The sequence below is a fragment of the Ailuropoda melanoleuca genome, chromosome 4 (assembly GCF_002007445.2).
Source record: "Ailuropoda melanoleuca isolate Jingjing chromosome 4, ASM200744v2, whole genome shotgun sequence".
Classification (NCBI taxonomy): domain Eukaryota; kingdom Metazoa; phylum Chordata; class Mammalia; order Carnivora; family Ursidae; genus Ailuropoda; species Ailuropoda melanoleuca.
Genome location: NC_048221.1, coordinates 36,967,568 through 36,994,462, shown reverse-complemented (window position 1 = coordinate 36,994,462; position 26,895 = coordinate 36,967,568). Strand labels below are relative to the sequence as shown.

The following is a 26,895-nucleotide window of genomic DNA, read 5'->3' as shown; positions in this document are numbered from 1 at the left end:
TTTTTAAAAGCACATTGTAAAATATTATTCACCCCAGGTGAGTGAGCAGCATGTGAAACTGCTTAGCTTGGCCTTCCTTGTGTGGTCTTCTATTGTTTGTTCATTTACTCTTTAAACAGAATAGACCGTAGTCATTATTCTGGCCTAAGATTGGAGGTAATATCTTGGAAGGTTCATTACCATTGTTCACCCTAAAGTCTCCTCTTTGCTCTTTTTTTTTTTTTTTCTTTTCTTAATGGGGCGGGATGGGAGGGATATAAATAAGTATGGAGAACAGCAGAATTTGTATTCATTTTGTTTTTTAAGGTAAAAGTCATTCCAAGTAGCTTCAGGACATGAAATAACCACATTTGCAGTGTTGGGAAGCAGGAGGGGGACGCATTAACAAAGGAGGAAGGCTTAGTTTTACCTTTAACTATGTTAAAGGTAACTTAACTGTGCCGAAGGTGAACAGTGGTTTATTTAGGTATTTTGAAAGGTTGCAAACCTGGGTTCTCAATTTCTTATTTAAGCCATATTTGGAAAAAGTAACTGAAATAGGGTGGCACCCTACCGTCTTAAAAATCAGCTATCCCTCTCGTTGTTGATGTCGTTGTTAGAGTATTTGATAATTTTATCTTAAATCCAAGTTTTGTTTTGGCCTAAATGTCAGGAAAATGTTCTTCATGAAATCCGAGGCAAATCTCTCTTTACATAATGAAGTCTTTTTTTTTTTTTTAATCAGTAATAGGAAAGAACTGAGTTAAGGATATAGGAATTTTTATTTTTAAGATTTTAGGCTTTGATTCAGCCCTCTGATTACCAGAGCTCCTGTGTATGGTAAAACTGATTGAAATTTCAATTTGTTAGCCTTTTCCCTGTTGGAAAATCTAATAAATAGTAAAAGGACCACAAGACAGTCATACTCAGCATGTGGCCTAAATCATCTATAAACGGGATATCCAGACCATTAACAGTGAAGAACCCAGGCAGAGTTTTCCTTTTAAATAATTGTCTGCATTTTATCCCCTCTCGCTGGTACACAATTTGCATGTGTAGGTTCATGTTTCAGATTTCGTATGTTTAAAGCTGCTCTTCCACCCTTTGCCTTTCTGACATTCATGCTAATGCATTTCAATATAAGGGTGTGTCCTCTGTTACATAAAATCAGTGTTCTTGCGAACCCAAGCTCCTATCCAGCCCCAACCAAATTAGGCTTCCGAACTAGCCGGCGGTCCCTTTCTTAGAGATCTACCCATCGAGGGGGTTTTAAATGCCACCTCGACTTAATCGCTTAAATTTTCTTTTATTAATGTGTAAAATGGTTGTTCCTCAAGGCCCTGCAGAACTCCTTCCTGGAAGACTTTGATTTTGGTGCTAACAGTGGACTAAATTACACGCAATGCCAGTATTCAGTGGTGGGGATGGAGAAGGGCAGGCCGTGCACCAGCCAACTGTCCACTGTGAACTAGACCCACTGCCTAGTTGATGCTTAAACATCCTGGTAACTTATATTTTCCTTTTTTGTTTCTCCATTTCACTTAATGATTTTCTATGTATTGTTGCAGACATCTCAACAGTGAGCATGCGCTGGACGATAGAAGTACAGCTCAATGTAGAGTACAAATGCAGGTTGTACAGCAGTTAGAGCTACAGGTAAAACCACATTTATTTTTAATATTACCTCAGTATTCCTCCAATCCCAAATTTCTGTAGTGTTCTGAAATGAGTTCCTGTGTACTCATTATTGAATGGAAGGTCCGAAACTGGTTGTTGTTCTTTTTCTTTTCTTTTCTTTCCTCTCACTCTTCGGGAAAGTTCACCTTCAGCTCCTTCTTTGGCGCTGCTGCTCAGACGTTTCCAAGTTCTGTGCAACTCTGTGTCTGCCTCGAACTCCCCGCTACCTCTGTGAGCTTTCCATCTCTTTCTCTCTCTCTCTCACTTCCCCTCCCTTGTGTCTTCTCCTGCAAATGGAAAAGGTTCTAAGTTGAAAACTTAAACTTACTCTGTTGTTAATGTAAGTCCCCTGAGTTGCCAATATCGCTAACCTGCAGTTAGGGAGACAAGCCAGGGAGAGAGATTGAGAGAGAATGGATGGGGATGGAAAGCACATGCGAGTGTAGCAAGTACACACACACGCGCACACGTGCCCACGCATACACACGAGCATGCTGTCGGAAAGTCAACATAGAAGCTGTGTGTGGATTTATTCCTCATGTTAACTCGTCCCCTTTTCCCTCCATCACTGAGAAGAACCGAGGGTTCAGTGCACACGTTTTAAATATGCACACACACGCACACACAAACATGTATTCAGATATATAATATGTATACATGTATCAATATGTAAGTATAGTCTTGTATTTGGCAATCCCTTGGGCCATGTTGAATGTATTTTGTGACTATAGAAAATAAACTTCCGCATATTTTCCTGTGGAACATAGCTGTGAGGGATTGGGGGGGGGCATTTTTAATGTGGGTTCCACCTCCTGATGTCACTTGTTGGTGAACAACCATATTTTAACAATAATTCCATTCTTGGTATAATTAATAGAAAATTAGTTTCTAAAAGTAAAAATTGGGTCAGAAATGGAGATTATTAAAATGTACAATTGCAGAAGCCTGACCCTGCAAACCCCATTTATGCAACCGAGTTCCAAAATGCTTTTGAGTGCTTGATGACTCACTGTGGCTTCTTCCTCTGGCTGGTTTAGTGTAGGCAAGAGGTTAGCCGACTAGGGGAAATTAAAACAATGTTGTACATTATATTGTTACCAGCCATCGAAAAGCCTATTTTGTATGCAAGACAGCAATGCCGAGATATATGGAGAGCCCTAGGCTAAGTACAGAAGATAATTACATTTGGAATTTTACTGAGTTAAGTCATTTACAGCTTCAAATAGTTGCAGAGAAAAATCAGCCAAAACACACTTAAACTTTTTGTTGTGACTTTTCAGGATAGAAAGGATTTTTTTTAATTAGTTTTCATCTTATTTGACAAATTACATTTTTTTAGTAAGATTGTCTCAAAAGTTTTCTTTAGCTAGTTAATATTTTTCCATTCAGACTACAGAGATGAACTTATTAGAACAGTAAGATATTCATACAGGCAAAGGGCACATCATAAAATCCCCAAATTTTTACGTAAGTCTTTGGAAACATCTTTAAATTTAGCATATTTCTTCAGAAGGAAAACAGTAGCGGTATTTATCTCACCCCCCCCACCCAAAGTTCACTTCTGATTGATGTGTAGTAAGCCCTTGAAAATTTGGTTTCAACAGAACAAACTTTATGGCTCTTGCTACCTAAAATCTTTATGTATTGGTGGTTATAAGGTGATACAAGTTCCTGCATTTATTTAGTTGATAAAATTAAATTCTCAACATTTGGTTTGAATAAAGTGTTTCACAGAGTGTCTTGGCTTGCCCAAGTAGATGTTCCGGACTCCAGATTTGAAAGTGTGGGGCCATCGTTCATTACTGAGGAAGTGATTATCGACTTTATTCATTATTCCTTACTCTCCCCAAGAGCTGGCAAGGGAAGGAAAGGAGTTAGACCATCAGTAAGTTAAGTGCTTCTTCCCTGGCAGCTTTAATGTTGTTTTTTGGTGGGTGTGGCCTGGTAGCGTTGCAGACCGTTAGGAAGATTCTTTGATTATTTGTAGATTTTACTTACTTATAGATTTCCCTTCATCCTTCAGCCCTAAGTCAAACTGAAGGAAGCGTTCTCAGCCTGTGATAGGGATCAGAGATCATCGGGCCAGAAGTTACTATGGGGTAGTTACCTGTGGTATTCCTCACAATATTTTTGCTTGAGACTTTGCTTTAATGGAGGAAGGGGCAGGCTCATTCTGAAGGGTTTGGTTTCTTCAAAGGCTGAAGGAATTGTTAGAGTGATCGCATAATGCTTGTCAAGAGCCGGAGTTGCCAAACTGCAGATCAGGAGCCCAATCCCAAGAGCTAAGAAAGGTTTTTATATTTTGAATGGGGGGGGGGGATCAAAAGAAGAATAAAGCAGGTGAAGTTCAGCGTCCATATATGAGGTTATATGGGAGCATGGCCACGCCCATTCATTGACACGTCATCTATGGCCATGGCTGCTTTGGCACTACAATAGAAAAGTCACGTCGTTGCACCAGAGTCCCTTATGGCTTGCCAAGCTGAGAACATTTACTATCTGGCTGGCTCTTACAGAAGTTTGCCAAACAACCCCTGCCCCAGAGGATTCATAAAAACCCATTTGCATCACATCATATAATAGCAACTTGTTTGTTCCCTTAGGCTCCTGGCTACCTGAAGGTCTGCGAACCCCTTCTTCGCTCTTCCTTCTTCACCTCGGTATAGAAAACCATTCTAGTCACGATAATGGTCAAATTTCCCCAACAGCAGCTTCATGTAACAAGTACTTGTGCATCGTGGGGATCATGGAAAGTGGGCTGATAGATATTCATTCATTCATCCATTTACCTTGCCGATTCATTTAGCACACATCACCCAGAGCCTGTAACATAGCAGGAACCTTGTGAAGCCAGTAAAGGGTTGCAAGAGTGAGCAGAATGGTTAAGGTTGCCTTTCCTGGTTCTTACATTTAAAAGAAAAAACAGACTGTAGATAAGTAATTTTCCAGTGGCACTGTCCCCGCCTTGGGTAGTGCTAGCTGATACTGATGGGTTCTTGAAAACACTAGAAACACGCTCAAAAGAGTTTCTTTCATTCATTCATTCATTCATTCATTCATTTATTCATTTAGATATGTTAGTCACCATACAGTACATCATTAGCTTTTGAAAAGAGAGTTTCAATCCTAGAGATGGGCCAAAGCCAATTTTATCCATTAGTTATTATTCAAGCAGATGAAATATTGAAATATACAAGAAAATGTTAACAGTGTTTAGTTGTGGAAGAACCCTCGCCCTGAGCCAGAGGTGAGAGGTCTTTGGGTGGCAATTCTGGCACAGTGTGGGACAGTCTAGGACAGGGTACACTTAGACCCACCAGCCGTCCTCACTGTGGGTGTCCTTTTCGTCTCACATCAGCGTTTCCATGTTTGTGGTGTCAGATTTGCCATTTCTTGTACTCGTGTCTGCAAATGTACTATTTAATTGACTTAACGAACAGTCGCTGTGCCCCTAGGACCTGCGGTGTTGGGGAAGCCAGGTCCCTGCAGCAGCCGAGAATACTTTGAGGAGGTGTCCTTATGCTTGAACAGCCTGTCTCTTATTTCCCTTTGGCATCATCCCCCCATTCCCGCCACAGCACACTGACAAATCACCCCCTCCATTGGGGATGCCCTGGGCATGACCAACCCCACGGCTACTTCTGCTTGCTTTAAAGAAGGCATTCCCCAGACCCGGAAGTACCTGAACCTCCAAGTATTTTCCAGAATTCCTATTCATTAACTTGAACTTGAAAAACATTTGCACAGCGTAGCACTACCGAAAAGAGCTGTCAAAGCCAGGACAATCCCCCAAGGCTGATCCCTGTATTGTTGGGAGGAGCGGCCTCCCCCTACCACCCCAACTTGCCAGGCCTTTCTCTGCACAGTAGTACTTAGACCTCTGGTGTCTACATCTGGGAGCAAAGCCACACGTGTGCCCCCATCAGAACAATAATGCCAATAAGCTCAAATTGGATCTTACATCATAGATCAATGGAGGTTCATTATGTCTACCCTAGAGTGTCATCGCGAAAGGGTTCCATAGGAGAATTCTGCAGGGTGTCGTCAGCCAGCACCAGATGTGACCATGAGGAATGAAAGCCACTTGAGTGCTGCCCATTTCTACACCCCCAGATCTACACCCCAGAATTCTGACCCAAAGCAGAAGGCTCTTTGGTTTCTCACCTCTAATGAACCCCTCCTAAAGAATTAGGTGAAAAAAAATATTTTAATAACTATTGTTAGCTTCAGGGGATTCTGGCTTGAGATGTTTTCATTCTTGGTGCTTTCTGTGCAACGCTGTACTTGAATCACATGAAAAGCCTTCATAATTCAGTGTTGAAAGTTAAGGCAACCAGGAAGAAATCAAGATGATGGGCTACAAAGTCTGACTTAAGCCTATCCCGTCAGCATTGTGTGTGAGATGCATTCATGTTATTTTTGTGGGAAGTTACCACAATATATAATGCATGTTTTCCTAGCAGTGGACTCGTTATGTGGAACTTGTTAACAGAGTGGTTAATTCAGTTCTCATGTTGTACCCCATTATTGGTCTCAAAGGGAAGAGGGGTCAAGAAGACATCTTAGTGGGCATTCTCAGCCTTTTGGAATGTTTCTAACCACATTTCACTATGACAAAGACAGTTGTAATTTTTGACATTTTAGCAATGGACTTGATGGTGATTAACCCCATCTATTACCTGGAAGCCCAACATTGTAGAGAATTTGTCTGCGCTGCTTGCGCTGTACATATACGCACCTAACATCGAGATAGATGGATGCCATAGTAATCATTTGGGTGAAGGACATGGCTTTTTGGGATGAGGGAATGTATTTTAAGATTTTATCTGTCAGAAGCTTTCTTTTGACAGATTCTTTTGGATGCTATGCAGACAAGAGGAGAGCTTAGAACTGGAGGGGAATGGTGTTCCCACAATCAATATGCATGGTCTTACATAGGTCATGAAATGTGTGTGTGCGCGTGTGTGTTTGTGCATGCGCGCGCGCACACACACACGACAGGAGCCTCAGACACAGGATACGGAAATAGGCTGAAATTAAGAATGGCCCCCCCATATGCTGGATGGTAAGGCTGGATGGTAAGGAAGCACCGAAGCTTCCTTAATACTTGAGCACCAGCCCTGATGCCCAAAGGATTTAAATTCATATGAATCTACTTGCCTGGGTTCACTTAGACGGGATATGCTTGTGAACTGTCTCAATCATTGAGCTGTGAAAGAGATGGCACACAAGGTATTTTAGTGGCTAGATCGGAATTCTATCTTGGGAAAAGGGAAAAGCATCTGATTTAGTAGACAAGAAAAAGTCTTCAGACAGACTTCCCTCTCTCTGAAAGCTGAGACGTTCATGGCACAGGTAAATTTTTCTGGCCACGTATGTTGTTTTCACTGATCACATGCCCTTGCTCGGTTGTCAGCACGTCCTCCTCTCGTGTATAAAGATGGGTTTTGAATGAAAGGAAAAAGAAGCCTTGGAGAGCCAGTGTTTCCTCATGTCCACAGCTCAGCATGTGTCCGGGGCCAGGGCTCGGGACAGGATTCCTGCCATCCCTCAGCCTCTAGACCCTTTAAAGTGAATACTGAAAGCAGCCAAGGGGGAAAAGAGCTGATCAAACAGATGGGGATGCTCTGTCTGACCTGGGCAGAGGGTGAGAGTGGAGGGGTGGGACCTTTTGTCTTTAATAATTCAATTCCATTCAGTCACCATTTATCAAGCACCTATGGTCTTCTGAGCACTGGATGCAGAGAAGCAAGACAGCCCCTTCCTTCCTGCATGTGCAGCCTTGCAAGGAGGGAAGACTAGCATGGCCTTCACTCCACACCAGGGTCGGTTTATAAGAGGAAGCATAGGAGGCATGGCGGGGCGGACACGGGAAGGGGCAGGGGGCAAGTACCTTCCAGGCCAAGAGAGCCATGTGAGGATTTGCCTTGATCGTAGTGTGAGGGAGGATAGTGGAAGAGTGTATGTTCTTTCTTCAGTTCATCTCTCTGTTCCTCAAGAAGTAGGATGACCAACCTTCACAGCTGGCTTTCCTGGGACTTGGGGTTTCCAGTTTCAAAACTGGGAAAATACCTGGCAAAATGGAATGAGCTGTTCACCAAGATGATCACTGTGAATCCATTGGCTTTGGAGGAGAGCTGTTTAATGCCTCCTGTTCTGCTCGTAATTTATAAAGGAGCTGGGAAACCATTGGAAAGGGTGTTTACTGAGTTCCTACTATATGCCAAGGCAGTATGCTAGGTGCTTCCTACCCCTCATTTCATTGAATCCTCACAACCCCCCTGTGAGTAGGTACTTCCTGAATTCCTCAATCCTAAGAGTCCATTTTTTTTTTGACGGAAAAATAGAACATTTGGACATCAGTATACATCAGACATCTAATGACATGTGCCTTTCTTCTCCTTTGAGAAGGTGTTCCTAAGTCATTGATGACCTTAACAGTCATTGGCTCTTAGAGTGAAAGAAATAATTCTCGGTACCTCTCCTCTTCCAGATGAAGAAACTGAAGTTTAGAAGGTCTCATTCACTTGTTCAAAGCCGATGGCAGATACTGGGCAATGCCCAAGATTCTAGCCCAGCCTCCTTTCATGGCACTGCTGCCTCGCTCTTGTCTCGAAGGGTCATCCTGGCTCACTGAGGTTCCGTGTAGGACACACAGCCATTGCAGATCACTGGTTTTAAAACCTGGCTTGGGAGGCCATGCCTTTCCCTGCCTCATGGAGCTCCGTCCTCAGCAATCCATGGCAGCCGGGCAAGGCTGGAACTTGGTGACACAGGAATCCCTTGGAAATTTTCTAAATCATCTACAGCGGGAACCGTAAGCTCCAAGAAGACGTCAGCAGGGAGAAAGTGCGCACGTTTCAATAGCAGAGGGAGACATTAAGCCTAACACAGATCAGTTACCGCAGGGACTTCACGTGTGATGGCTGTACCGTTAGCGGTGCTGTTTGTAATCACACCAGCTTCCTGGACTTCTGCAGATACGTTATCTGTAACGTGTCCCACTTTGGGCCTAACACCAGTGAAGGCAGCCCTCAGGACAGTCCTTCAGAGTAGTGGCCTCACGGAGTGAGTCTCCTGGCTCTCCCTGGCGTAAGCTCAGAGCCTGTGGGGAAGAAGTCCTGATGGCATCATCACTGCATCGTGTCACGGCTTTGTGACTGGAGCCAAGAAAAAGAAGAGGGGGTCTCTGGGTTTCTCACTTCCACGTCCCTCTTTGAAAACCAAGACACTTACTTTTCGTAATTTAAAATCCTGCTTAACTCTGGGAGCATTAGAATTCCTAGACTATGACTGAGTATTAGTGTGCGTCTGCTTTAAATGTCAAGAGAGTCTTTAATAATAACACGTAAGGAATGTTAAGATGGTGACAGAATACAATAAAAGTAGGGAAATTCTTCCATTGGGGTGAAATGAGCCATAGGTTCCCTACCACCTGAGAGCTGCAGTTGTGTTAAAGAAATCATTTAGGAGTTTTCACTGGCGCTGAGCTTTGAAGGCATGTGAATGACCAGAGTTTGATAGAGTGGGTCAGACAGAACTCTTTGGTAATTCTCAGGTAGAGGAATTTCATTTCCCCTCCTTCCAAATAGCTGTTTTGTTTGGTGGGTTTTTTTTTTTCTTGTTTTTCTTCCTTTGATCATACGTACTTTAGAGACCCACGAAACGGGATACGCTCTGCCTCAGTCAGTTCTGTTTGCATCATCATCATATGTAAGACAGGACAGCCACTGTTAGGACTCAGTCCATGGAAGAGAGTCCTGTCTCCCAAAAGGAGCGCATTAAACCCAGACACGTGGAGTCCTTATTAAAACTTTTACTCCCACGTCCCCTCGCTTGGCATGTTGGGCTTGGCAAGTTTAGGTGGGACCCCAAGTCTGTTAAATTGGGGATCGTCATTGTCTGGGAATAATCCCGACTTGCCTGCTCCCCCGTGGAGTGCCTGCTGGAACTCCGTATCTCACCGTGCCTTGGGGGCTCTGTGGTGGGGGTTCACCGGACGGGGTGGGAAGAGTGGCAAACATTTGTGCTTTCAGTCAGCATCCCAGGTACCTCTCAGAGTCACACCAGAGTGGGAAAGTCTAACTAGGCAACTGGAATTCTAGTCTTCTGCCCCTTCCCAGCTCCATGATCTTGGGTGAGTTCACCCTTGGAGCCTCAGTTTCCCCAACTGTAAAATACAAGAGTAGGGCGAGAGGATTTGACGTACAGTCTTTGCCTCCGTGAAATCAAATGAGTCACTCGGTCCTTTCTTCTCATCTGTCCTTGGTAATTCAAACATTTTTAGGCATCCAGAATCCTTCATTTATTTCAGATTGTTTCTCACAAGCGAGTACCGCCAAATTGGGCTTAAAATGATTAGTCCTCCAGACAACATATAAAGTGATTATGTTAAATGAACCTAAAACCATGTTCCCTTTTCTCTGCTCAAAGAATGGGTTTAATCTCCTCAGTTTTTATCTTTGAAGACCTTGAACGGAGCTCCTTGCCTTAGGCGGTTATCAGTGTGTCCCGAGTAATACACATGTTCCAGCGTTTCACAGCCCGGACTGGCTGAAACCTCATTTGAGGCCATGGCTAATAGAAGAGGGGATGACCTATCTCAGCCAAGGGGAGAAAAAGCATTTGCCTAGGATGAGGGAACAAGACCGTGAGAACCAAGGAAATCAATCCATAAGCAATGGGCTTTGTTTCTCCTATGATTTCTGTTCCATATCAAAATTCTCTCCCCAGCTAGGCCTCCTGCAAACTCCACAGAACTCCTGTTACAGGGACCCAGGGTCCAAGCATATACTCAACCAGTTCAAATCTAAACAGACGAGGGGGAAGTTGAGGCTGATGGAACTTCCCCGTAAAGAAAGACATTTCTGAGCATCCATGAAGCACTAGGCTCTACGCTAAGCTTGTTATGTGCAAGAACTTATCTAATCCTCAGAACAACTCTTCAAAAGTTCAGAGATTATTATTCCATATTTAGAAGAAGAAACTAAATACTTAAAAAGGTTACATAATGTGCTCAGAGTCCCAGAGCCAGAATTTGAATCCAGTATAGTCTGACTGCAGTGCCCACGACCTTCATTCTTTTTTGCTCTGCTGTCTCTCTCCAAAATTGGGGAACAGCCTGCTAATAAACATTGTACGAGAGGGCCCCCACCATGTGGGGCCCGTTGGCATTCCTTTTATACCAGATATACCCCTCCCGTATCCACCAGGAAAGCTTTTAGAGCGGGATTTCTGATAGCACAGCATAAAAAATTGTTTTAATATGCCAACCAAATTTTTAGTTGACCTTTGGAGTACATTTCTCATCCTCCTTTGCTTTGCATGGGATTCAGTTTATGAGGGAATGCTGGAATATATATACTTGCTAATATTAAATGTTTGTATTGTCATAATAATGAAAGGATGCCATGAAAATGGGTAGGGATGCATGGAATGATGGCATAAAAAGTAACAAAGAATCGGAAAGCTTTTCGAAGGGACAGTGAGTATTAAAAAAGTAAGACAGCCCCAGTAGAGAGAGGATGTGGTTTCAATAGGTGTGAAATATTAGCCTTTTTGCCTAAAACAACAAAAAGTGAATTTGGCAAGTGTTTTTTTTTTTCTGTAATTGTTAAAAGGGTTTGTTTTAGAGTTAGAGTTGTGACTGATGGTAAAAATCCAGAACCCATCCAAGAATATATTACATGCTAGTTAGCACTGATCAAACAAAAACAGAAACTTGGATTTTTGCCTTTTTTCTGTAACCTTGCCCATCTTTTATAATAAAGCCGACCTAGGATGGTAGAATTGAGTGTGAGGCAAAATAAGGAACCTGGGTAATTCTCAAAATGGACAATCAATTCTACATTAATATTCTCATGGAGAAGTGAGAAATTGTCTCCCATGGCAGTAACCTCCAGGGTTTATGGATGTGGCTGTGTGTACAAACACTAGGTATGTGTTTGTGACATAGTGTTATTACATTTGACCAGTAAAATGTCAGCATGGTAGCCATCTGGATGGAACATAGAGGTGATGATTCCTTTTGATGCTGGGAATTTGGATTTCCTTCTCCTTGGTCTTGGTTAATTGCTACATCAACAATGTTTACCCCCAAATTAAGTCACAGTTAATATTCATCAGACTCTTAAGTAAATATCACCCCTCACCTTTTAATTTGTAATGTTCAGTACGGCCGACTACTCGTTTTTTAAAAAAGACTAATAGATATGCCTTCATTCCTTGTGCCTCATGATAACTTTTAAGACAAAACATTTTTTAGAATTCTAAGAATATTTTGGCTCTAACATCTAAAAACTTAAAACACAGTAAAAAAAAAACCAAATAACTACAGAAATACAAATAACTGTAGAAGAATGCCATTGCGAACATTTTAATTGTTCTAACTGAGCCACTTTGGAAAACTAAATTCCTTTGGCATCATGTGTTCAGAGCATCTTTTAGTTCGGCCGTTCAATAACTTACTAAAGCACAGAAGACGAATAACGTAAAGTGGCTCCTAATATGGTATCGTTTTCATTTCCTGTTTGTTGAAAGATAAATGCTAACACTGTAAGGCTTTTTTTCTTCTTCTTAATTTATTCCTCCCTGCACCACAAGGGAATAAAAAGGAAAAAAATCAAATGTGATATGGCTTGAGACTGAGTCATCCAGCCAGGATAAGCTGAAAGCTTTTTCTCTCTTGCTTTTGTACCTTTCCCTTTCCTCTGCCTTTCCCCAAATGCTGAAACACCCCCTCCCCTTAGAAAACACCTTTATTTTAAAATGTCTTCTTTGACTTTTTTTTTTTTAATAATTCAGCTTATGAAAAACTGGTATTTCTTTTCTTTTTTTTTTTTTTTAAGAATTTATTTTTTGGGGGCACCTGGGTGGCTCAGTCGGTTGAGCCTCTGACTTCTGGTTTCGGCTCAGGTCATGATCTCGGGGTCGTGAGATTGAGCCCTGGCATCAGGCCCCATGCTGGAGTCTTCTTGAGATTCTCTCTCCCTCTCCCTCCCCCTCGGCCCCTCCCCCTGCTCGCTTGCTCTCCCTTTCTCTTTCAAATAAATAAATAAAACGCTTTAAAAAAAAAAGATTTTATTTTTAAGCAATCTCTAAACCCAACGTGGGGCTCAAACTCACAACCCTGAGATCAAGAGTCACAAGCTTTACCAACTGAGCCAGCCAAGTGCCCCCAAAACTTGATATTTCAAAGGTTTAAGGTTCATTATGTGACATAGAAGAAATGAGTCCCTCCCTAGTTCAAAAGGCATTATTTTGGACAAATGGTGTGTAAAAGTGCTGATCTTAGACTCTCTCTACCACCTTCCTTTTCTCTTTGTGTCTCTCTCTCCCTCTCTGTTCACTCATTCATTAATCTCTTCTACATTTCCCCCAAATTCCACAGCTCTTCTCTTAACTATACCTTTATCTTTTAAAGATATACTTCCCACTTACTTTACAGAGGTAATTATCATGTCTGGTATTTTCACGGTAAACATCTTTGCTGTAGGCCTGTCTGCTGCAGTCATTTGCACCACAGAACTAACTGTCCTAAGGCAATTTTGCCCTAAGAGATTAAAAAATAATAATAATAACTGGTTGACAATTTGGTTTGACAGTTTGCTTTCATTTCTCCATTGACAACGTACTTCCATTTTTGTATTATATAAATCTTAGCCCTGTAATGGCATATACCGTGGCCCAGAATTTCCAACCCATACGTCCCACAGAATTTTGGAACGTCTCTCAGTAGGCATGAGACCGTACGCCAAGAGCAAGTGACCAAGTAGAAGGCTTTGACAAAGCCATACAGAGCTCAGTTAGAAACATGTATTCTAGTATTTGGAAACGGATACCTCTCCTCCTGAAGGACGGAATTGTATCGATAAAAGAAAAAAATGCAGAGCTGAATGGGAATGAATGAGAGCAACCAGAAAGCGTACGATACTATGAATAATTGGAAGATAAGAGAAGTGCTCTGGTACAATTCACAAAATAAAACCCATTACGTGTGCTGTCTTGCCATCAGTCTGCACTGGACACTTTGAATGTATTCAGATGTTTTTTATGGAGAGGCCGTTTCATTTTGTTATTCATTTTCTATGTTTCATTTTGCCCTTTTTCAGGAGCGTCCCTCTTTCATTTGTCATGATTCGATCTTCTATGGTAAAATTGTCTTACGGCCGATTAGTTATGTGGCAAAGACACTTATGGCGAAACTACCTAGAATCAGTTATTTTGCATCCCCTGTGCCCAGCTGCCTTGAATTGTCAAAAACATCATCATGTTAAAACAGTTCAAGGCAAGCATAAAGAAAGAAGCAGCTAGTATATTTTGAGTGCAAGGATGTACATCGGATTAGAAACTTGTGTTTCTTCAGAAGATAATTTTTTGTACAACTAGAAGACTTGAATGTTTGTTAAGGTGAGACTAACACGTACAGGTACTCCCATATTGAATAAGTGAGTGGTCGGGCTTATTCTGCATTCCTCTGGAGATGAGAACTTGTCATCCCTTGTCCCCGTGCCTGCCCTGCCACTATTGCTCAGCAGCATTGTGCTAATCTCTGCCTACCTGTTAAGAAAGATGAAGTTAATTCTGCATAAATGTATCCGTGTGTCTTAAGAGCTTTTCCACAACCACAAAAGATGCAATTTATGAGTTTTAGCCACCTCACTCGTTTTCCTTTGGCTTGCTCGTGAATAAGATTGGTTAATAGGCATGACTCACATTTTTGTCTTTTAGCTGTCTGTGTTCTATGGGACTCCTCGGTGCCAGCAGGTCTAGAACTTCCCAGTTAAAAGCTAATGCATCTTGTGTTGAGAAATCTCACACTGACACCTCCAGTTACTTGGGAGTTTGGCAATGGTTGTGTAGATTTCAAAACGATTAAGCAATGAGAAAGATTTTGTCATGTGCAATGGTGCTATAGTTTAATTTGGAATATGTATCATTTTGGATGTTAAAATAGTAATGCATCTGTATTCAAAGAAATAACAGAGCATTTCCTTCCCACTAGCTTGCAAAAGACAAAGAGCGCCTGCAAGCCATGATGACCCATCTGCACGTGAAGTCTACGGAACCCAAAGCCACCCCTCAGCCCGTAAGTACCGAGCTCTACATCGGGGGGAGAAACCCCACAGTATCTCTTCTCTGTTTCCCACCCCAAGCATGGGAGGCAGGACAGTGTACTGTGGCAGCTGTTAGTATCGAAGGACTTAAGTGCGGTTGGCTGTTCCTGGGTACCTTTCAGGAAGAGGGCGGTTGCAAGGCATTTAAGAAGACAGAGGCTGATTCAGATCGTTGGCCATGGGGCCCGAGTAGCTCTTTGGGACAGAGGATTGGTCCTATAGCAGGGTATGACAGTATATTATGATCCGTCACTGGGAGGGGGTGGAAATCTTTCCAAATGGGGTGAACGCAGAAGGAGGACAGCCAGACCCTGGAGTTAGAAGAAAAAGGCATTTCAGCCTCGGTTAGCTGAGAGACAGCGGGTATGAGAAAGGGAGTGAGAGTTAGTCCAGTATAACTGTAACAGAGGAAAGAAACAGAAAACACACTCTTGGAATAATTGGAGGCTAAAATGATGGAGGGCATGCAATGGTTATTAGAGAGTTGAAAGTGAGTACTACTCTTTGGCAGTTAGGAGATCAAACCCAATATGCTGAAATTACATTTAACTCTGAGGAATCTCCTACTTCTTGCCTTGTTCCCCTTTCCTTAACCTTGAAGAGTGCCATCCACACACAGACAGTTAGTATCGAAGCAGAAGGATGGTTTCTAAACCCCAAATCCTGTCTTGGGCCTCATTCCTTGCTATAAATTGATCGCTTTAACAGTTGTATTTTTCATATACTTACATTTCTAAAAATCTCTTAGTAGCTTCCACTGATTATTCAAAATGGAGAGAGTGCTGTGCTTCTTGATTTTTAAGATTTGTAAAATTTAAAGGTACACTGCCTTTATTTGATTTTGCTTGGAGTCACTGTGTGAAAATTAATTGAGCGTTGACAATCTATAGTTAGTACCAGCAATTTTAATCAATACGCAATGATGCAGCGTAATGGCAAAGTATTGGTTTATCTGTTTTGACTGATTTTTTTCTATAAATAAAGCAAACATACACCCATATATGTATGATTTATGGTGATAGAAATAAAACGGAGTCAGACTATTAACCCAGCAAATATGGTAGCCTGCCAAGACGCAGTTGGCAGACAAAATTAATGTCTGAAACAGAACACATTACTGAGATATAGGACATAAAATCATTAAACACTTTGCGCATCCATTTTTACTAGGAAAGAGCCCTTAGTTTCCATGTGTTTTGCAGTAAGTGGCTATAGGACTGAATGCGTAGGCTACCAAAAAGAAAGGGAAACAAAAACCTAGGCCATTTGGTATTGTGAATTCAGTAGTCAGCTGTGCTATTCGTGCTGCCTTCTTCAGCCCCGCCTTTTAAGGAGGGTCCTTGGGAGTAATCGGAGCCCAGTTAAAGCAAGTTGGGTAAGACCCGGAACAACTTCTTGGAGTTCCCCAGTGGCCACAGCCAGTTGCTAGGGGAATCGTTTGCCTTCTGAACTCTCATCATATTGGCTTTTGTTAGGGATTTTTTTTCCCCCAGGATGAAGGGTTGGAGTCTTTAAACCTGGTAATAAGGGAGAGAATGAGATTACCTCTTCCTTCCTCCATGGATTAAAAGCAGTGACAGAATAATGTTTGGACTCCAGACTCTAGGTCGGACGCCTGTTGTATGATGGGGCTCTTTGGGAGGAGGAGGGATGAAAGTGGGGAAGGAGTTGTGAAACCAGGGGGCGCTCAGTGAGTGATGCGGCCAGGTGCTGTGAGGGAGCGCAGTATAGGTAAGCCTGCACAGGCCGAGAAAGGACCGTTGGGATTCTCCGTGAGGACCAGTGTGAAGCATCCAGTGAACAGGGGAAAGCAGTCCTGGGGGAAATGCACAGGGAAGGAAGGTTTGTCTTGATTAGTATTAAAAAAAAATGTTTTACATTCTAGAAAATTATAACTTTGAAGGGGACCTCCTACTAAATTTATTTTTAACTGTTCTATTGAAAATTCTCTACCCCTAGTCAACATTATCTCTTAGTAGCTCAGCACAGTATTTCTTTATTAAAAGAAATAGGCACGAATATTTTTGACTGAAAAATTAATAGCTTTTGAATTCATACACAGCAGGTTTTCTTTTGCAAAGAAGTCCAATATCGCTGCACAGCACTTCTATAACCATTTATTTAGTGTCCAAGTCAAACCTTTGACAGCTAGAGCAGCGCTACAAGCCAGTATAAAGAACTCCAAGATGTAAACCAACAATAGGCCGTCTGTGTGAGGTTTGCCATTGTCAAATACATAGATTGTTTGGATTAGTTTATGTAAATGTACTGTTGTATTACCCTTTGGGGAAAAAAAAGATCACATTTGTGTATGAAAAGTGGTTCCCTTCACAGGCAGCATTATAAATTCCTTATCCTTTAACTTACATGTAAGAAGTAAAAATTGGTGCCTGACAAGCAGATATTGTGTGACACTCTGTTGCCAGAGTGAACCTGCCTTCTTTTCATTTATTGGAAAATAGAAAATTTTATTATAGATACCATCTTATAAATCAGGAATTATTAAAATATGTATAGGTGAGGCATTGGGAAATTAATTATAAAAGGTAGACGTGTAGTGTTTTGCATACATTTTTACTTGCCTTGCCAAAAAAAGGGGGGGAAAAAGGCATACACATTCAGCAGACCCTTGATTCTTTCAACGTTAGGGATACAGAGCTATCTGATGATCATTTCTAAGGTGCAAACGATTCCTTTTTTGCCTGTAATTAATTTATTCCACCTTAAATAATAGAATGTACAGTGTGTCCTTCTAGAGTCTTTGATTTGAAATAAGCAGTCACCAGGATTCAAATCTAACCATAGATGGGGACTTTGATGTTACAGCCTTGCCAGTAAGTTGATGAAGTTTTTCTTTTTTCCATTTCTGTTTAAAAGGAACTTCATGTTTATTTTAAAATTCTTAGTCACTAAGTGATAGAATGCTTTGCTGTAAACGTTGCTTTTCACTAAATGCCATTTGGGTGGTAAGTGTCATTTGTTGTATCCAGTCATCCAGCCAGTCCCTCTTTCATTGCATCAGAGAAACTGCCAAAACCTTCTTGGACTGTTCTTAGACCAGCTCATAGACACATTCCCTGGACCCGGTTGTGGAGCTCGTCTACCCATGTGGGTCGTTGGAGGATATGCTCATCTCAGGACACCCCTGAGTTTTTAGACATAGCTCTAAGCTCATCCCCCACGGGAAGGCATAGGTGAGCCTTCCTGTTCTTCGGACACCTTCAACAACACCTCTCCCCGCTTGCCGTAGAAGCCTTCACACTGAAGGAAACCTTTCCTTTGGTAATTACACCCAGGACTCACATGGCACGGTATTTTTGGAAAGGGAATTCCTGCGTTTCAGGTCAAGGTATTTAATCAACAAGTATCTATTAAGTATGCTACTAAAAACACAGCAGTAAAACAAGAGAGCCCCTTCCCTGCCAGTGAGGTGTTGGGAGTCTTGAGGGACAGACACACAACCGGACACACTCCCTGCACGAATCGTGCCGTGTGTCCGTCAAATAGCCGGTCTACACCGGGCATTCTGGAGGACGTGGTGGATGAGAGGAGCAGGAAGACGTGGCAAGGAGTCAGATCTGTGACTCTTTCCTTGGGTTCAGAGGAGGAGCTTGTGTCCGTGTGTCTCTGGGCGAAGGCGGTGGGGAGAGGAAGCCATGTCACGAGGACCAGTGTGGAGGAAGCAGAGCACCCGCCAGCATCAGATAAAATAGGCTTTCCGTGTTTTGAATTCATTTTATTTGTAAGCTCTGAATTTTCTGAAGCCCAGGCCCTGCGTGGAAAAGGCTGTGTCACAGTTTCCCGGAGCGGCTATATATTCTAGCCCTTGGGTACGCACGGTGGGAAAAGCCTTTCTTGACACACGTTGAGAAGGGCCACATGTGCTCTGTTTTGAGTTTTAGAAGATTCTTCTCTTTTCCATGGGAAGAGAAGCAAAAAAATCAGACAAGAGTAAACTCTCCTAATGAGACTGATGGATATTCTTTTGTTCCAAACTCGGTAACATTCTCAAAGTAAACACCAACGTGTATTGCTTGGGGGGGGTTCGTGTCTTCACGCTTGCTCCGTGGAGCATTTTGTCAAGCGGTCTCCTTGGAGGGAAGCGTAACTCAGAGGACAAAACAATAACAACAAGAAGCATGTCTGTGTTATGACTTTATTAAGTTGTTAAGGATTTTTTAAGAAGACTTCCCTATCGTAATATCAGGAAAATCCTGTAAATCATATTTTATAATCCGGGAGGACAGGAGAGGTACGCATGGCTCCGGGGTATTCCTGCACACCAGAAACCTCTCCTGATCCTGGAAAAACCACATTCCTTCAGATTTGGTGGGCAAGTAATTATAGTGTAGGTAGTATATCACCTTCTTTATGAAAATGTTATAAAACGCTTACAGGAACTTGGATATTTGAAGCAAAATGCAGTATTACATTTTCCTTTGTACGCGTTCTCTTTTCCTCCAACCATAGCAATTAGGACTGTTTTGAAATAGTTTTTAGCTGCTACAAAAACAAAGTGCCCCCCTCCCCCACAGGGGTCTTTTAACTCTTAAAGCAATGGCTGATCCTTTGGGCTGCTTACAGCCTTGCTTCAGGCCTCGAGAAACAATATTAGGCAGTCATAAAAGATTCTCTAGCATAACACACACAAGCTGTTTTTCTGTACTGTTTCTCATGAAGCCCTACACCCCCCACACACCCCACAAGCCCCCCATACCACCACCCTCTCATTCACTGCCCTATGCCAGTACCTGGCCCATTGCAGTAGCAGGGCCTGGCTCAAGGAGCTCCAAACCCAAGCCTCCCCCTGCTGCGGCCCAGCTTCCCCACGGACGTCCCTCAGGCCTCAGAAAGGCCGGCTGTCTCTGAATGCCAGCAATCGTGTCTAGAAACTGTGCCGTTCAAGCAGGCCTGGAGCCCGCTCAGGGCAGTTACACCAAGAGCAGAAAAACGAGTTCTGTGAGCCTCAAAGTTCCTACTAAGCAGCTAGGTGCCCCAGTGTTTGGGTTACAGGTTTGTCTTTTGTTCTCAGAATCTGTTTTCATATGAGGCAAGAGCACAAACAAAAATAAAAATGAGTTCTTATGGGAATACTTACGACAAGTCTGTTTCTGTCCGGGGTTTACATCAGCGCTTTGTTTATTTTTTAAAAATGTGAGTGACTCATCATCTTTAAAAGAAGAGAGGAGGTTACTGTTTAAAAACTAGAGATTAATCTTTTAGAAAAGGGCTCAGCAGAATTATCAGGCAGCTGACAGAGTCCCAGTAGTTGGGATGGGTACAATTCCCAGGACAGTCCTCCTGGAAGGGAGCTGGGGGAAAGACGGTGGTTAAGAGCACACGGAGATTTTAAAAAAGAAAAACCCTACAGCGGATCTTAAGTGACAGAAGAATTTAACTTCTGGCCAGACCCTCAAAGCGATTATCTTTGCCGAAATCATCACATGACTGAAACTTGCCATGTAGAAAATATCAGAGTTACTAACTTTTCCAAACATAGCAACTTCTTTTTAAATAGAAAATAGACACAATAAGAAAAATAGGAAAAGAAACCCTCCCAGTCCAATCCCTTCCTGCTCCATGCCCCGGAAAAAAAAAAAAAATTATCTTTTAAAACCTTAACTACGATCTGAAACACAAAGTGCATATGCTTTCATTTCTAATTGATGATTATATTAAGATTTAATAGTTTACAATTAAGATGAATATTTCAAGATTACAGCAAAACCCACACCAAGTCCCGATTTGCTCTTCTAAGTCTGTAATTAAATTTTTTTCTTTCTCTCTCTTTTTTTTTGGGGGGGGGAGTCCACTGTTTTCAGAGAGACCTTAATTAAAAGAGCAGGTTTGGTTTGAACACAGAGCCTGTTTTGAATCCTTCCCCATGCTCCATCTTATCTCTCCCTCGTGACCTTCCTCCCTAAAGATGGTTTCTCCACAAGACAAGCATGTGATCATCAAACAAAAGTTTAAAAGTTAACAAACTTCTATAGCAGTTGACAAGGTTGACATTTCATTAACTTGTTGGTTCAGCCTTCAAATGATCTTGCGAGGCAAAGCACCCTCTGTTTGGAGTTTATAGGTTTTTGTTCTTCCTTCCTTCACAGACTACAGTCATGTTTAATTTGGAATCTGGGCTCCTTTGGCAAATTAGCAATTAGAACAATTTTGTGGGAATATGTATATGTGTCATTAGTTTTCCTGCAAATTAATAGCGAGGGCAGAGGTCAGGCAGAAATTTTCCACTTGACTGCCGTTCCTCTATTGAGACTTGGCACTTGGTTGTGGAATGGCCACAGCTGCTCCCAGCCACCCTCTTCCTGTAGGAACTGTCTTTTAATTAGTTTACCTCACAGCCATCATTACAAATATTACCGCCTCCCGTCCTCGAAGTAAAATTACTGTTTCTACAAAATATTCCAGTGACATCTTGCACCACCACACATCGATGGTGGGGTCACTCGAATGCAGCATTTAATCATTAGATCACCTCCATCCGCGTCTCCTAATTAGAACCCTCACAATACATTTTTATCTGGTAATTAGCTGAGATTGGCTGCTTCCTCTGTGGCTTATTAGAGATAGCCCAGCAGTGGGTGTGAATCATGGTGTCATTTGTCAAGCCTGGTAAGCCCCCTCTCTGCTCTCTTCCGGCTTCACGTTTATTTCCATTGGCTACCTATGTTCAAAAGCCTCCAGAAAATTCTACTGTGTATTTCTTTGTGGGTTGTGCGAACCTGGAGGGATTTTTTATTTTTCACTGTTGCTTTTTCAGTACAGACAGTCCAGGTGTTAAGACCCTGGGTAGAAGCTACAGATGTCCTGTACTTTTCACATTTTATGACACGGCACCACGTGACGTGTCTGTTCTCCTGTGCGAGCACCACAAGAAGGATTTGTGCTTGCTGAACGTTTACAGGAGTTTTGGTTTTTTGGAGTCCAGTACACTTGGTGCCCTTCCTCACAAGATGGGAAAGCAGCCGGCATATTCCTTGAGGCCGTTGTAGTTATAATTCTCGTTAAGTGTTTAAGAAAGTTATGGTGTTTAGGGTACAGTCCTTAAACGGAAAAGAAAAGCCAAGAAGTAGTTAGTCCTCAGAATTGCTTTATGGTTGTTAACGCACACTGTCCTTGGACTGGTGTCTGTATTCGATGGTAAGTCTTCAGGGGCAGCAAATAAATGTTCTGTCCCTGTTTTTGTCACTTCAGTTTCAAATGCGTTGTATTTGTTCAGTAGTATTTACTGAATGTCATTTATAAGCAGGGACTAAAGCTGTTCACGGAACCCTTTCCAAAAAGGAGCATACAGAAAACTGAAACTGGCCAGTGTTTATTTTTCCCGTTAACTGGGCATAAGATGCTTATACCGAGAGCCTAGAATCACGAGTGTGTGTTTGACTGGTTGTGAATACAGGCAACTTATTTCATCGATCTTTGGCCTCGGTTTGCTCATCTGTAAAGCGTGAGCAGGGACATCTCACGTATTAGTGATGGTCTTAGAATGGAGTGAAATCACGCAGTGGCAGGTGGTTTACAACATGGTTTATACAAATGGTACCCATGTCTTCCAGAGCGGGGGGATAGTCTTAGGCCTCGGGCATCTGGGTTTTAAAAGCATTTAAAAGTATTTATGAGCGGTAGCCTTTCATGCACTAATTTCCTTGACCCGTTGCTTGGGCTGATGCTTATACGGACTGCTGCTGTACTTGGTCGGTGATTAAGGCGCAAGGCACAGAGGAGGTCAGCCCCAGCCTTCCCCCGTGGCTTCTCAGTTCTGCTCCATCCCATGGCTGCTCCTCTGAACTGCAAGCACTTAGTCCGCAAATACATGTCATGAAGGCAGGTTTCCAGCACTAATAAAAACGAAAGCAACTCACAGCATTGGCCCAGTTTGCTGGAGGGGTGGGGGAGGGAAGAGCCCTGTCCTCCCTGTAGCTTGTGCTTCTCAGGCATGGGGGTTGGGGGAAGGGTCTGGCCTTAGCTGAGTCAGCATTTCGCCAGGGGAATTGGAAAGCACAACTACAGGCTTGTTACCCAACATTCCCTTTCCAGCACCATATTTACATTTTGCCATGAATATTTACCTAACGATATTTGATCTTTCTTTTCTTCAGATTCCTGGTTTTTATAGTGTTTGTTTGGTTTTTTTTAATGGAACTACCGTAAACATATGAGAGGCATTCTCATGGCCTTTTTCATTACTGGAGTGGGAGTAGGGTTGAATCTTCTCAACAAACTGGAACTTTTAACGTGTTCTTTATGATCCCAGAGGAATCTCATTTTTAATACCTCCCACAAATAATGCCTTGTCCATAGGGCTACTGCAATAGTGAAATACTATTTTGTTAAATGATTTGAAATCTGGTTTGAGAAAATGTTACAAGGTTTCTTGGATCTGGGGCTGGCTGTAAGTATCTGGGATCTCAGTTCTGTGCAATAATATGTTGAAAATGGCCAAGTTCTGTAGCATATCCAGACTTAGTATTTCTGGAAGAACCAACTCAGGGTAAGGGGAACAAGCCCATTATTTTTCATTAATAAGGAAGCACTTCGAGGTGAAGGCTAATGGAAGGAAGGAAGGAAACAGTACTCCTTCATTTGCCTTTGTACGACTTCAAATAAGTAATACTCGTTTCCTCACTTGATGCTATAGATTCCATTATATTACTGAGCATTTGAAACTCGAAGAAAAAAATTTTTTTACAGTTCCCAATGTTTCGTATGTCATTTTTTTAAATAGATTCCAGTTTTCTATTTGATAGTGTTTAATGAAGACTACACATAAAGCTTCCGAAGATCAGTCTTTGCCAACTGATAGAACTAAATGATGTCTAACGTGATCAGTGCCACTTTTTTTTTTTTTTTTAAGATTTATTTATTTGAGGGGTGGGGGGGAAGAGGCAGAGGGAGAGAGAGAGTCTCCAGCGGACTCCGCTCGATTCCACGATCCCGAGATCATGACCTGAGCCAAAATCAAGAGCTGGACAGTCTAACCGACTGAGCCATTCAGGCGCCCCAGTGCCGCTCTTTTTAATAAGAGCCATAGGCCAAACGTCCCTGCCGCGGCTCCCGTCGGTGAAGTTTCATCATGGAATTAAGTAGCCTGTCCCTGTGCTGGCCAGTGTGGCAGCCACTGGCTACCTGGGGCTATTTAAACAAAAGTTTAATTTTGATGAAAAGGTAAAACCGTTCCGCACGGGCGCCAGCATGCTGCAGAAAGTGCTGTTGGAGAGCTCTGGTCTAGACTGATGTTTCCCAACCGGGGGCTTCTACCGACGACGTTGGTGTTCACTGATGCTGGGAGGCTCAAACCCCGCCCCCCCGGGAGGTCTGCCAAGCCCAGGAGGCTGCTCAAGGGGGTCGACGCTGTGACTCAAGAAATGCTTTGACCCAGAACTTGTCAAACTTCCCTGGGCTAGGTCACCCCTTTCTGCACACACTCATTTTTCACCGTCTTTGGAAAACACCTGTGTCACCCATGGTCAGGAGAACATGGCCAGAGAGATTTTTAAACTAACCACTACGTGAACTGTTTTTACATGGGCACGCGCCTCACATTGCAGTCGATGGGAAGCATCGACTTAAGAGAAGGAAAGTGAGCCGGGCGTCCCCTGTAGTGTCCCTGCTGGATTTCAGAGGACTGTTTGCTCCCTGCTTTTCCAAAGCTCTTCTGAGAATTCTCCTTTTCCTCGCAGCTGAATCTGGTATCAAGTGTCACACTCTCCAAGTCTGCATCTGAGGCTTCTCCACAGAGCTTACCTCATACTCCGACGACCCCCACCGCCCCCATCACTCCCGTCACCCAAGGCCCCTCCGTCATCACCACCACCAGCATGCATACGGTGGGACCCATCCGCAGGCGGTACTCGGACAAATACAACGTGCCCATTTCTTCAGGTAGATACCCCATCTTCGCCTCCCATAGAGTTGTACTATGCAGTTCTTGTAGACCAGCCTCTTTTTAAAAAATGATAATTAATAGGACAATGATTCTTATTTAGCAGATATTGCGCAGAACCAAGAATTTTATAAGAACGCAGAAGTTAGACCACCATTTACATACGCATCTTTAATTAGGCAGGTAAGTAAATAACGCAGTATGTGAAATTCTATCCAAAGGTATACGTGTACATGGATGTATTATATTGATGAAGTAGATTTAAAACCGTTTAGTATGCAAGCATGCTAAAACCTTTTCTATAAGGTTTTTTAAAACTGCAATATATAACATAATTGCTTTTGATTAAGTATTACAATACGATGTGATTATTAGGAAATTCATTTCACACAACAGTGAAAATGAGCCTGTTTAAAGATGGCAAGTCAATTATCACAAGCTACAGTAATCTCTGATCCCTAGAATTAATCTGAGCTCTAAATAATTACTGAGCTTTAATCAGCTAGTGAAATGTTTTGCATTTCTCTTTGATTCTGCTTTATGAATGACTAATAAATTAATATTTCTGTACGGAAACAGAAATAAAAACTCAAAACAATTAGATAATTCCATTTTGAATTTTGCTATTGAACTGTTAAATACAACCATTAATCTTAGATCATTTCGTGAAACCTTTCTTGGGCTTTAGCTCTGAATCATGGTTATTTTATATTTTCAAGAAACCGTATCATGACAATTCTGCTGATTTGGTCATAAATTATCTTCTTTGGTTACTTCTGCTTCGTAGGCCATTCTCGAATCTCCAGAAAAGCAGCTAACACTAAATGAAATCTATAACTGGTTCACACGAATGTTTGCTTACTTTCGACGCAATGCTGCCACGTGGAAGGTGAGGTTTCTTGTGGGCCTGTCCAGGCTCGGGTCTCGCCCTTCATAAGAGTTTGTTGTTGATAGAATGCAGGTGTTGTAAGTTACACGTATATTGTTTTGATACACTCAAAGAGTCAAATTTATGGGAGTATTTTATTGAGAAAAGAGTACTGCTGGGGTTTGAATGCTGGGATAGAAGACTCCCGTTAACATTGGCATCAGATTTTGGATGGACCAGCCAGTAAAGTCATTTCTGTCTGGTTGTAATATGTAGGGAAAAGGAATGGATGACTGTCACCTGATGTTTTCGGTCATTAGCCGCCACCAGTATTTGCTGAGATGTATGGCTAACTTTTTTTTAACTGGGAGAAAACTTGACATATAACCTTCATTGGTTGGATTTAAAAAAAAGAAAAAAGAAAAAAAAAGCTTCTTACCACAATTAGTAAAGAAAGCTGTGTGGTCTCAGGACTAGCCCTGTATATGGGAATTATCCCAGGGGAGCACAATATATTATTAAGTTTTTGGTTTTAGTTTGGGGTTTTGTTTTGTTTTTTGGGTTTTTTTTTTGAGGGGGCGTTGTTTTAGTTTTTTTTACATCACACTATCCATCAGAGATTCATAGAAAATCTGGAAAAGGAGATTATCCAACTTGACTCTAATACCATTTGCTATAAAACAGATCAAATCCCTTAGCTCCACATGGAATACCCTAACAAAGCTTGAGGGTCACATGACATACCTCATTTCCAATTCAGCAATGGGTTCATAGATTGCTTTAGTATTTCTTCCACTGTATTAAATGAAGCCCTCACAAATATTTGGGTTTTACTGCTTTTAAATTCTTGGTTTAAATATTCTTGCTATAGAGGGCAGGTCTAATCTGACAGGTTTGTCTTTGTTTTTTGCTTTTTTACTACCTAGAATTCTTATAATCCCCAAATTCCACAACATGTAAAATGCAAATATCTTAGTATATTTTTACATGTCATTATTATAGATATGATAGGGATTTCTTATCGGATACAAAGGAAATTTGCCTCGATACTCTTTAAATTTTTGATAGAACCACAAAAACAGAAAACACATTGCCTCTTTTATGTTCTCGAGAAATTAGCATTTTAAAAGAAAATGAATAAGACCATAGAATTAATTTATCAACCTCACACAGCCACGAATATCTGTTATGGCTCAAAGTATCCTTTTTTTATTTCCATTAAGACACATGGGTGCTGAAGGGAACCCATGTTCAAAGCCTTGCCCGCTTTTCCTCAGCCTCCCTTAGATGAAATGCAAAGTATCTTTAGCTACGAGTGCTTTTCAAAATGTAGGAAGTATAAGCATGAAGCAGACATT

At 42.0% G+C, this 26,895-nt stretch overlaps 1 protein-coding gene across 7 annotated transcripts in view; it reads left to right on the top strand.

Moving 5' to 3' along the window:
• FOXP1 (forkhead box P1) overlaps positions 1-26,895 on the top strand; it is a 407,883-nt gene that overhangs the window by 365,575 nt on the left and 15,413 nt on the right. For 5 of the 7 annotated variants that reach the window (XM_034657215.1, XM_034657217.1, XM_034657216.1 and 2 more), the window contains 5 exons: positions 1,548-1,635; positions 14,660-14,743; positions 24,467-24,668; positions 24,773-24,852; positions 25,457-25,558. In XM_034657215.1, coding sequence (XP_034513106.1) covers positions 1,548-1,635; positions 14,660-14,743; positions 24,467-24,668; positions 24,773-24,852; positions 25,457-25,558 — 556 coding nt within the window. The remainder of the gene's footprint in view (positions 1-1,547; positions 1,636-14,659; positions 14,744-24,466; positions 24,669-24,772; positions 24,853-25,456; positions 25,559-26,895) is intronic. The other 2 variants (XM_034657218.1, XM_011218964.3) reach the window with 1 other exon arrangement.